This window comes from Apus apus, chromosome Z (assembly GCF_020740795.1).
Source record: "Apus apus isolate bApuApu2 chromosome Z, bApuApu2.pri.cur, whole genome shotgun sequence".
NCBI classification, from domain to species: Eukaryota; Metazoa; Chordata; class Aves; order Apodiformes; family Apodidae; genus Apus; species Apus apus.
The window spans coordinates 47,748,394-47,760,808 of NC_067312.1; the positions used below are offsets into that span (position 1 = coordinate 47,748,394).

A 12,415-nucleotide genomic window follows, 5' to 3' on the forward strand; every position below is an offset into this window, starting at 1 on the left:
TCTTTTGTGAGGCAACCAGGGAGCACCTCCAAGTGTAGCACACTCAAGACTCAACACAGTTGATGATCCTACACAGTCCCTACACAGTCCTCCAGTGCTACATCAGTGTGCTTTGATCTTCCAGACATTCCCAAATCACACCCCAGAGCATGTAACACATAGTCTCAAGAACCATGCTATGAACAAATCACACAGGCAGTCTGAAGCATGCATTGTGTGGAAAAAGGCTATGAATATCACAGAGTTATCAACAGGACATCCAGGCTGATTGGTGAACAAGTATACATGTGCAACCTGTTCTGGAACGTGTAAATCTTAGAATATTCAATCAATTGAAAATAATTGGCCTGAAGGCCAGGTGTTGAATGCTCTCAGTAGTGTTCATGAGACTTTACACTGGCAAAGATAACCTTAAAAAGGTAAAGCCAATGTAACAATGTCTAACTGATCCTACAGCATGAAGTGCAGTAGTCTCAACAGCTAAGGGCTTCAGCTCAATGGGGTGACTGTCAATCAGTGCAATTACTTACTATCATCCTTGTTTATTATTTTTCTTTCTGACTAAAGCAAGAAAGAGGAGGAGTGCTCACACTAGAAAGCCCCGCACATTCTAGTGAATAAATTACTGTTTGGGGGAGTATTCACATCTAATTTAGGTGGCTAACTTAGGACACCAATATCTCAAATAGCCCTGTACAGTCAATAAAAAGATAAACTACTCCAGATGTGGACCAAGAACCTAATTTAGATGCCCTTCTCCATTGAAACTGACACCACTTGGGAAAGCATTATATTAATTTGCCCCCTCCCTCCTGCCATCCCCAGTCTCTCTCCAGTTTGTGCTGAGACTCTGGTAAGTCACCAGGTTTTTCTTTTGTAACTTTAGAGTACAGAAGTCATTATTTATGGGTCTCTAAGGGTACATCAAATCCAAGAACTCAGCAGTACGCACATGTCGACATTCAGTCATTTGCGCAGGGTACTGTGAGTGACACCTTCCTGGGCCATTTCTACAGAATGAACACTGGTGCTTGAGTAGGACTCCTACTGCCTCCCATGACCCCCATGCACAGTAATACGAAGGTTCTAAGAACAGAGCTTGGCAAGTGGTGACCTTTCACTGGCAGGTGAAATCCTCTATTAGTAGAGAATTCTCTCTCTTCTTCAAGAAGAAAAAAAAAAGGCTTTGTCAATGTGTAGCTCTGTCAGGCACATACTAAGATATTACCGGATGCACAGACTGAAGTTTTATCAGCAAATTAATTCACAGGACTCCTGTCAGGCATTTTTAAGAGCAGTTGTAAATCTCTTGACATGTAGAAAAAGCAATATAATCCAGTAAAAGAAATGTGCTTAGAAATCACGAGGAATTAACCACATATATAGGCCATGCATTTTTAATTATACTTGAAGGTGAATACTAAATTTTAAGGTAAACTCTTTTTGTGTATATCAACACTCTCAGTGTAAAACAGGTCAGAGAAAGAATTAAAGAAAATGTGAGTCAGAAAGGAGATCCTGAAAATAAAAGGGGGAAAAGATGTCAGAATTAAACAAAAAGGTGCCCAGGAGTCTTCATAATAAATCCAGATTAGATAAATACTAGCTTTCCTGACTGTGAAAATGACCTCTAGTGATGGAAGACTGCTACTCTATAATAACTTGCAGAGCTATTGTAAAGAACAAAACTTACTGCTAAGACAGGAAAGGATAGCAAACCAAAAAGTAGCAAATGTGGGAATTAGGAAAGCTATCAGACCTTATTTTACTGTCCTGTCATGGGATGTACTTTCCTATATGGTGCTTTATGAAAAAGAGCAGGAGTTGCCTTCCTCACTACTTTTAAAGCTACTCTGAAAACTGAAAGGCTGAACTTGACAACAACATTTCTGTTGTTAGAAAACCTGTATCGAAGAGGGGCCACAGAGTTATTTGCCTAGGTCTAGTTCACACAAGGAAAGATTTCCTTCCTCCAAGAGAGCACTGAGTCCCAAAATCCTTATCCAAAATAGCAGTTACAAATATGTACAGAATACAAATGCTCATTAACTAAAGACAGACCAGTGTGTTTTAAACCATTTTAAGATGCTAATTTATTGATAAAAGATACATAATACTGGATGTAGATGACCATATTCTACATAGCTAAAAGGTGTGAAGAGCCCAGCTATTTTCTATTATGATTTGTGTAAGTTACATGATACCAAAGATAATTCCAAATTACAAGCTTCAACATTTCCATTATCATTATTAGTGTATGAAACTTGCATTTCTTTAACCAAAAGGTGTATGTGAAAATCTTTGCCTATGAATGACACAATGCTTCATGCCGTGCCCTGTTTTTCAGACCAGCAGGCAAAATGAGCAGTGTCCCCAGCCAAGGAATCCTGTCAGCACTATGGGACCACGCCCTGATCCTCCTCGTGCTCAGGCAGCATCACAGCAGCCTCTTCCCAGCCACGCGTGGGTGCAAGGCCGGCAGGGAAGGCTCCCCTGCTCCCCCTCCTGGGAGGTTCGAAGTTCAGCTGCTGCCGTTCCTCACAAAGTAAACAGCCTGCTCTCCGCTCCAGAAACGAAGGACAGCCGAGCTGGACGGATTCTGTGGATTCTGCAGATGAAGGCAGGAACTGCGATCGGGCAGAGCTCATTCCCCAGCTGTCCGCAGAAGACAGCCCCACTGGAGCAGAGAGACAGCCATTCCTGCTCTCCTTTGCTGGGGAAGCTCAGGAGGCCTCTGTCCCATGCCAAGACGTAATCCTGCCCCATTGCAACCTCTTCCCTCAGACTTTCTACGCCTGAAGCATCCCGGTATGCAGGCTCCCTTTTCTCCAGATGCACCAGCATGGACTGGGTTCCGCAGCAATGCCACACCACTTTGTACAGCACCTGCAATGTGTTCCCAACTCACCCACCCCAAACAAGATGACTGCCAACAGCAACAGTGTTACCAACAGTGAATAGGGCTGCGAACTAATGCATGAAGGAGCGCAGTGGAGATAGCAACGTGTATTCACTGCGTCCTGCCGGAATGGCATCTGGCATTTTTAGTAACACTACTAAACAAGAATGAAAGGAAACCACTCTAAACAAGGTGGATGAAGGCAGGGTTTCTGAATGCAGTTTTCAGAGATCTGAAAACACAAACCCAGTTTTGCACCAGAAGAGGCAAAACTGTACTGAAGGAGAAACACCAGCAGCTTGTAAAACTCATGGCAGTGGAACAGATCCTTATGAATGCTTCTCAACACATCAATCATACTGACTCCCACACCACACCACCATTCCATCTTCCATGCACTTTCAGACAGACATCAGTCCACACTGCATAGTCCATACAGGGGCCCCAAGATCCCCGACTTTCTGGAAAAATGATTTAGTCCTAGTTTTTGTGACAGATGGAGTTGATAGTCTCAGGATGAAAAAAAAACCGCCAGTTTTGACAGGCAGCAGATACCGATGCCCCTTGTGGTTGGAGAAGATGCTGTTCTGGAATTAAGGTAGCACTGAAATGAAAGGCAATGTGTAAATGCACCTCTATTTACTTTGTTCTGCTCGTCTCATTGTACCTTAGTATTTGTATTTTTGGGTCTACTTCCTCATAAGCAAAGCAAAGAGAAGGGAGAGTGTAACAGGAAGACAGGACGTCAGCACGGTACTTTTATTTCAATTAAAACACATTTCATCCTCTTACTAACAGATTGTAAATAACTTTTTACTAGTTGGCGGATCTTACTGAAGTATCAAACAATTATACTGGTATCTACTGTGTACCGGTATACATAACAGGCATCCTCATAGGTCAGTGTCTTAAACCTGTGCACAAAAACCCCAGGCGAGAAGCTGAGCTGAATGAGATCAAAATCGGTGGGAGATGGGGTAAGTGGAAAGTTGCAATACTGAAGGCAAAGCAAAACAGTACTTACATGGTCGCAGTACACCACTGAGTTAGCTTTGCTCTTCCTGAGGGTACTAACACAGTGAAACCAGTTTAGATTTCATTAAGAACAAAGTCGATCCCATATTAAGCATACTCCTGCCTACTTTTCGGAAAGCGGCTCTGCCCTCACTTGAATCAGTGGCAAGTTTGGATTCACACGACTCAGGCTAGTGATTTTTCCTTTTTCTTTTCCCTCTTTTTCCTTTTCCCTCTTTTTCCTTTCCTTTCCTTTCCTTTCCTTTCCTTTCCTTTCCTTTCCTTTCCTTTCCTTTCCTTTCCTTTCCTTTCCTTTCCTTTCCTTTCCTTTCCTTTCCTTTCCTTCTTTATTCTCCTCTCCTCCTTTTCCCCCTGCCTGTACACGCCTGCACAAGCAGCAGGCAGACAGACCTACGCCGCCTGCCCTTCTGCCTCGGCAGCGGGACGGGGCTGCTGGAGACCCCGCAGCCGCCCGGCCAGCTCCGTGGCGCCCATCGCGCCGCCGCCGCGCCGCCTTAACGGGAGGAGGGGCTCCTCGGGGGGCTGTCACTCTCCTTAAGCCTTTCCTTTCAAGCTTTGAATGTGAGCTGCGCTCCTGCCCCCATCTCTCCTTCCCTCCCTCCAGCAGATCGTAAAAAGAGGAGGGGAAAAAAAAGTTTCAACAGGATGGACCAATGGCAAGTGGCGAGTCAGGGTAAGGGGGCCGAGCGAAGGGAAAAAAAAGTGGAGAAAAGGAGAAAGAGAGCGAGAGAGCGCAGGCTGGGAGGATATGTAAAAGAAGAAGCGCTGCTTTTTTTTTTCTTTTCTTTTTTTTTTTTGTTTTTTTTTTGTTTGTTTGCTTTTCCATGCATGCATAATGACGCCTAATCAGAGCACGTTGCTGCTGCTCGGAGAGCACTTTTTTATTTAAAGCCTTGCAAAGGAAAAAAAGATCTACAGACAGATCAGCAGAGCAGCTTGCAGGGCTTGTTGACAACAGAAGCAGCATCAGTCGCCCGGAGAGAAACAGACCCAGAAGGCTGCCTCTTCTCCTTTCCCTGTGCTATCTTCTTTTTAGCGGAGAGAGACATTTCTTCTCCACGCCACCCGAAAGAGCAACCAGTACCGAGAGGGAGCAAGCGGAGCTGGGACTGTGAACGGGATCGGAGTGGCTGGCATGTTCAGAGATGCCGCCAGCGGAGAGTTAAAAGCTCCCGAGGAGGCGGCAGCACCAACTGGCCGTTTATTTTATGCAAAAAAAAAATAATAATTAAAAAAATAATAATAAACGGAACTGCATTAGGAGGAAGGACGGCACCATGACCTCTCCCGGCGCAGCCTGCAAGTTCCTCAGCGTGCTCCGAAGCCGCTCTCCTCCGAGCCCCCGTTTGCACTGATTCTTCCCACCTCTCCGGGCGCCTTCGCCGCCGTCGCCAAGCCAGGAGCAGGGTGGGGGGCACGGGACGGCCCCGGGCGCCTGCTTCGTACCGCGACCCTGCCGGTTGCAGCTACGGGGGGCTGGAGGGCCCCGGAGCCGACGCGGATTGATGCGAGGAGACCTCATGTACACGGCCGGCAGGAGTTTTGCAAACTTTTCCACAGGCGGCAGCTCCTTCTCCTCCTCTTCCTCATCGTCTACCAGCGCCTCTCCCCCGCTCGCCTGCAGCAGCAGACGCCGCCGCCGCCCGCGATGGTGGCCTCCTCGCCCGCTCGGCACGGAGGCGGCGCTGGGGGCCGCTGGCCGCGGCCGGCCGTCTGGCTGTGGCTGGCAGCGGCGCTGGGCGCCGTGTGGCCGTCGTGGGGCTCGCTGGTGCAGGGCCGGCGGCTGATCTGCTGGCAGGCGGTGCTGGCTTGCCAGGGGGAGGCCGACTGCAGCTACGCTTACAACCAGTACGCCGAGGCGTGCGCGCCGGTGCTCCTGCAGCAGCCGCCGGCGGGAGGCGGCGGGGACGGGCCGGCGGCCGCTGCAGGCTCCGCTGCCTCCTCCAGGCGGCGATGCCCCAGCCACTGCATCGCGGCCCTCATCCAGCTCAACCACACCCGGCGCGGCCCGGCGCTGGAGGACTGCGACTGCGCGCAGGACGAGAACTGCCGCGCCACCAAGCACGCCATCGAGCCCTGCCTGCCCCGCACCAGCAGCCCGGCGGCCGGCGGCCCGGGCCCCGGCATCATGGGCTGCACGGAGGCGCGGCGGCGCTGCGACTGGGACAGCCGCTGCAGCCTGGCTCTCAACCGCTACATGACCTACTGCGGGAAGCTGTTCAACGGCCTGCGCTGCACGCCCGAGTGCCGCGCCGTCATCGAGGACATGCTGGCCGTGCCTAAGGCCGTGCTGCTGAACGACTGCGTCTGCGACGGGCTGGAGCGGCCCATCTGCGAGTCGGTCAAGGAGAACATGGCCCGCCTCTGCTTCGGCGCGGACATGGGCGGCAACGGCGCCGGCAGCAGCGGCGGCTCGGACAGCGGCCTGGAGGAGTACTACGACGAGGACTACGACGAGGAGCCGAGCCAGAGGGGGAGGGACGACGTGGAGGACAATGCGGGCTCTGAGCCCGGCTTCCCCGTGCAGAGGGGTAGCGCCGGCCGGCCCGCCGCCGCGGCTTGGCCGCTGCTGGCCTCCATCTTGCCGCTGCTGCAGCGGCTCTAGCGCTTCTCCCTCCTTGTTTCCTTCCTTCCTTCCCCCTTCGCCGGGCCGGGCCCGGCCCTCGGTGCCGGCCGCCGCTGGCCTCCTGGCGGGCCCGCCCGCGGCGCTGGGGGCCCGGCCCCTCCGGGCCATGCCGTTTTAAACGCTCCGACCGTTACTTCTCCAGCTGTTACAGCGGGCGTCGTTGTCCTCCCGCCCGCCTCGCTGCTGCTCCCGCCTCGCTGCTGCTCCCGCGGCTCCGCCAGGGCGTCTGCACCCCCTGCCCCCGCTGCTGCCCGCAGCACCCGCCCGCACCCCTCCCTGGGCCGGGCCTGGCCTCGCCTCCCCGGGCAGCCTTGGCCCGGCGAAGCGGCGGCGGCCGGAGCGGAGCGGGCGCGGGCCGCTCGTTGTGCGAGTGCGGGTCTCGAGTGTGCACTATGCAATTCCTGCTGCCCTGCCTTGGAGTCAGCAGGGCGAGCTACCAGAGACTGCTGCGGGGCCGCGGTGGGCTGCCCGCTGCCGCCAGCCGCCCCCGGAGAAACTGGGAGTGATGGCGAGCTCATAGGGGATATTTTTTAAGCATTTTGAGATGAAGGTTAGAAGGAGTCGAGCTATCCAAACCTGCTGCCACAGCTATTGCCGTATTGGTTAGTCAACAACCTGGTTATCAGTCGCTGAGTCTCGCTGTGATGCAGTGGTGCCTGAACCGGTGTTACGTGGCATCTGCCGTTAATTAAATCTAAGGAAATAGCAGACTTGAGTGAATTCTGTGGTTTACAGTACTCCCTCTTGCACACACATCTTCTCTAGAACAAAAGCATGCCAGCAGCCTCTCGTTCACCTTAGCCTAGCGACACGGAGTTGTTGGCTGTACTGAACAATGCAACTTTTGTTTTAAAAGAGCTCTGCACTGCCATCTTTAAAAGACACTTTTAAACTCGAGAACGTGTATATACAAATATCCTGAAAAGTTATATTGTCTCTCATATCAGGGTGCTGACCTCTGGTAAATCTTATATTAAAAAAAAAATGTATTTAAAACTGGGATTTGTTACCAGTTGCTCTTCTTTGTATATAGAATTTTATAAATTGTATGCTTTGGGGATAATTTATTTAAAGAATAATAATAAAAGTTTAAAACCACATCCTATTTTCCAGGTAATTGCATTTGCTATTCATTTCTGGAAAGGTACAGTATTCATTTTATGTTTAAAGGGATACCAGCAGCAGTGATTCAGTGAAGTATTCTCTAGAACATCAAATGTACAGTGTATTTTATAGAGTGGAAGTTAACTTTCTTACTTGGAGAGACTGTATGAACGTTGTCGAATTGTATAAACGCATTTCTGAGCTGCCTTAAACTTTGTATTTTTATAGAAGGCATAAAAAAGGCCTGTGTTTTAAATATGTATGGCTTTTTTGTATTTTCTAAATGTGTAAATTAGTAAAGAAAGAGCTTTAAATAATGGATGTAGTGAAAATGTTTTCCAGGGACACTTGAACTCTCAGCACCCTCGGTTGGAGGGGGGGAGGGAGCGAACCACAGAATTACAAACCAAAACCAAAACCACAAAATTTTCTGTCTGCCTGTAATACTTTACATATATGTAAATTACTGCTATTCTTACTTTAATTAATAATTACATGCAAGAAGTAAATACAGCTTTGAAAGTACTACTTTAAAAGAGTGGTTGATTTAAGAATGCGTTGGCATGGCAACTTGGCAGTGGCAGAAGAGGGTGAAGCAATTCAAGGACGCTTCTCCTGTATGTATGTGGAATTACTAGTGTGCTGTGCTTTCTGTGAAGTGGAGGCACGTTGCTGCCACTGACATTCTTAGAAGTGCTCCTAGGCGTGCAAACAAGTAAACGGTGACAAATGCATCAGATGGAGGTGGCAAGCATTTCAAACAAAGCAACGGCGCGCACGTCAAGGGGGCTGCCTCAAAACCCATGAAAGTTGGCCATTCAGCCTGCCTTCTCCCACAGCGAAGAATGCAAAAGTAAACACAGCGGAGGAATCAGCAATTACTAGATCATGTGTAATACTGTCCTTAGGAGTTGCTTTGCATCGTGCTCAAGCCTGGTTTGCTGCCAGAGCTACTGATCTACACTCAAATGCCCTTAGATAAATAATTACACTCTTAAGCTGTGTTGAGTGCGGATACACTTGACCTTGTAAATAGAAATGTTTGCGGTAGGAATAAACTCCAACATTGGAAAATCTTTTAAACATTAACACAAAAGAGAGAGCTCAGTCCTCTAGGGATTTGACTTTGGACTGCAAGGAGCTAGGCACTCAAAAAATATATATAAAAAAAAGGAGGGAGGGGTAGGGGCAAGTTTATTTATCTTCTGTTCATGGTGTTTATTTAAAGCTTTTCATTGTAAATGCCGTAGTTGGAAGACAAGTCAGAAGTTTAAAAGCTAGCACAAATAAACTTTGACTGAGGGGGCAACAGATTAGCAAAATAGTGTCTATTTCCTCTTACCAGGTCTCAGCAGAGGACAAATCCACATCTGTCTGTTGTATAAATCAATAAAATTGGAAATCCCTGCTTCTGGGTTAGTTATTTCAATGGCAGATTAATTCTTTATTGGTTTAGGCGGTGAATTTTATTAGGTTGACCAGCGATAAACTCACAGACGTGTGTGCATCCACATAACCAACCCCCAAATAGTTGTGATACCAAATGAGTGTATGAGCACGGTGCACGGCTGTGACCTGAGGTTCATATTTAAAGTAATCTCAACAGTTGAGTAAGCTTATTGCTAAAACAAAGCTGGAAATGTTTCTTCGGGAATAGGATAGAATAGTGGGGTGAGACTTGTAAGTAGAGTCAACTTTCTTTACGGAGTGCTGAGTTCACAGTTACATATGGATGATCTTAAATATTTTCTCCAGTTCTTCAGGAGATGCTCAGAAACATACTTTGAGTTTGTCAACAGTTAGCTCCCATAAGGACTATACAACTCTTTGATGAAAAATTAAGTCCCAGCTAAATTAAGTCCCAGCCTTTAGTTTTCTTCAGTTAGGAGTAAAGACATTAGCACTGGAAAAGGAATAAGAATTTATTGCTACAATAAACTCAAGACTTGACTTTATGGGCTCCTGTCAAAAGCATCTGTCTTGAGTAAAATAACATTGAGCACTACTAGGCAGGGAGAACTCATCTGTATGCTTCCTTCCCCACAGAAAGTGGAATGTTTTAATTTAAATAACTGTACAATTAATACACTTGAACTAATTATATCCTATCAGTTCCTCCCCATAAGGAGATAACTCTCTGGAGTTTTTTGTGTTGTTGGACTAAGCACGGTTTCCAGGAAGAATGGCTCCCTGCATTGGTATGTGTCCCAGCCTACAAAGCCTGTGCAGATGTTGATGTCCATCAAATTCATATTTCTTTTGCTTGATTTTGAGACAAATAGAAATTCTTGAAATGTCAAGAGATGTAGCAAGGGCAGCTTTAAGTGAGGAACAGACTTCACTTTCCCTGTCAGAGGGAGATTTTCCATAGGAAGGAAGTTCTCTCATTTGTGTGGATATTTGGAAGTGCTCCTTGCTAAGGTCCTATCCAGTCAGTCTCTTCCAGGGGGAGAACAAGCTATCCACCATTTCATGCAAAATAATCCAGTAAATTCTGCTCCCTTTTTATTCCCAGTTACCAGGTTTGAATTATTGGTGACAGTTTATTTGTCTTTGGAGGCACTTCAGTGACAAATGTTTAAAGGAGTGTGGGACAATGGTGGAGAACAAGGAGGCAGTTCATTGAACTGACAGTGACCATACAGTAAATAGAGGGAGATTCAAGCTTCACTGATCACCCAAGCACACAGCAAAGCTTTTGTGTAGAATCACAATGGACATAAAGTAAGGTCTCTGTTTATTTTTAACAATATATACCAGTGTATGCAGGCAGGCATACCTCAACTTTCAAAATTGTTACGAAAGGAAGCCTTACAGTGAGGGAAAGCAAAGCTCTTGCTTGGCCAGGGCTTTCACTGTCACATTGGAAAACATGATGGCTTTTAGTTACAATCTCCTCTCCACTCCTCCTAAGTGCTCTTAGCCTATGAAATCTCTCACTGCAGGCATGCATCTATAGAGTGTATCCATGGTGGGGCTGCAAAGGTGACTGCAGACAACTTTGCAGCTGCCGAACAAGAAATATCACCTCACTACAATGCAAAACCAATACTTGATTTCTGGTTTGTTTTTTCTTCTGAGTGCACTAGAGGAGGGTGAGAGGAACTCCAAAAGAGCCAAGATGCAGGTATGAAAAGTAGTGGAACACAAGATCATTACCAGCTGATTCATGGAAAACACTGCTTGAGTGACTGAGTTGCCCTGCACCATCAATGTCACTAAAACAAATTCAGACTTTCGATCGATTTTTTTCCTGTTCAGTAATAACATCACACACTACCACACTGCCTGTGACTACATACCCATTTCCAGTCCTCAGGAAACAGAAACCGTTTTCAAATGGGAAGGGGCAGTGCTTCTCCCCGAGATTTCAAGTCTGATACAGTTTTGTGAGCAGTAAAATCGAAAGATACTGTATTTTACTTGAGGCAGTGGCTGTGGTAGACAGTCGAAAAGACTCACATTGACTGTCTGAATGACATAAGTAATGCGTTATTAGCATAAATTCTTTCTAAGACATCCATTTAATGAATTTCTTAAATAACAGAATGATCTACTACAAAATAGTGGACTGTATACACTATATTTTGGCACAAAGATGGTCATTCTCCCACTAGTAACCAAGGGCTCTAAATAAATGATTTCAACAATGTTTTATTAAAGGAGGACAAGAGCCCTCGAGCTGCATTAATCGGGAGAAGTCGAGTGGCACTTTTGTTATGGAAATGTTAAACACATAATAGTTCAGGCAAACAATGTGGAGCCACTTCATTCTCTCAGCCATGCTGACACCTCTTAAAGGGGAGCTGCAGGGAAGGATGTGGGAAAGATTTGCTTTCTGAGGAAGCTTTCAGCTAATATTTTGGATATTTACCTCTAAAACTCAGGCAGTGCAAATGTAACTGAAGGGCATAAAAATAAAACAATAAAGAGGGCTGATTTATGCAGCTACTGCTAGTGATCAGCATTTGGCACCCAAAATAAAAATAGTCATTGACAAAAAAACCTTTTTTGAATTTATTATGGGCCAAGTGGGTATTATAGTAGAAGGTGAATGTACATGAAGAGAGATTTTTGTGAACACACAGTGACGTATTGCTTAAACTATACTTTGGACATAAGTCCAAGAGGGGAAGGAGAAAGGAAATAGACAGACTGAGGTTCAGTAAGATGAATCAAAAGGTGAAGTGTGATGTGCTGACAACCCAGAAATACATAACAAAGTGAAACAGAGCAAAGGCATGGCTGTGTAAAGAGAGATCCACTTTCAAAAGTGACATTTTGAATGGGTGAGAGGAAGAAAGGGTGAGAAAAGGAGATGACCATTGTGTAGAGGTTTGGAGAATGAGCAGATAGTGTACTTGCTAATAAGGCAAAAGAAGATGCAAATAATTATCAAGAGGTTAGCTGACACAGATTTGAAATAACGGAGTGAGGGAAATAAAGGTAACTGGCTTTAGAAATGTTGGCAGGGCCAGAAAGGGGAGAGTAATGTGAAAGTAAGATGAATATTATGCTCTGAAGAGGATTTTCTTTCCTGTCTTCAGAAGCTGGAGAAGTACTCTCTGAGTACTGAAATCAAGCTGTATCTGTTTATAATGTCTAATACTAAAATAATGCAATCACCTACTACTTTATGGTGTGAGTGTGTATTTGGCTTGTGCTAGTTTGCGTTGTTTAAAAATACATGGGGTTAGATGGTTTAAGCAGAATTAAGTAAGACCACTACAGTTTCATGTCATCCACTGGCA

The 12,415-nt window shown here is 46.5% G+C and overlaps 1 protein-coding gene and 1 long non-coding RNA gene across 2 annotated transcripts; one reads left to right on the forward strand and one right to left on the reverse strand.

The window, feature by feature from the left end:
• Positions 1-2,064: 2,064 nt before the first annotated feature.
• On the reverse strand, positions 2,065-4,330 carry LOC127396082 (uncharacterized). The gene is made up of 2 exons (XR_007891899.1): positions 3,924-4,330; positions 2,065-2,608 (listed from the first exon to the last, which is right to left on the reverse strand). It is a non-coding gene; the product is annotated as an uncharacterized LOC127396082 (long non-coding RNA).
• Positions 4,331-4,481: 151 nt separating this feature from the next.
• On the forward strand, positions 4,482-7,981 carry GAS1 (growth arrest specific 1). Its single transcript, XM_051643667.1, has one exon. The coding sequence runs from the start codon at positions 5,583-5,585 to the stop codon at positions 6,537-6,539; it is 957 nt and encodes a 318-aa protein (XP_051499627.1). The 5' UTR covers positions 4,482-5,582; the 3' UTR covers positions 6,540-7,981.
• Positions 7,982-12,415: the final 4,434 nt, after the last annotated feature.

Bases quoted from the DNA above. Each gene is read 5' to 3' on its own strand.
- GAS1 (XM_051643667.1), top strand. From the start codon at position 5,583: ATGGTGGCCTCCTCGCCCGCTCGGCACGGAGGCGGCGCTGGGGGCCGC.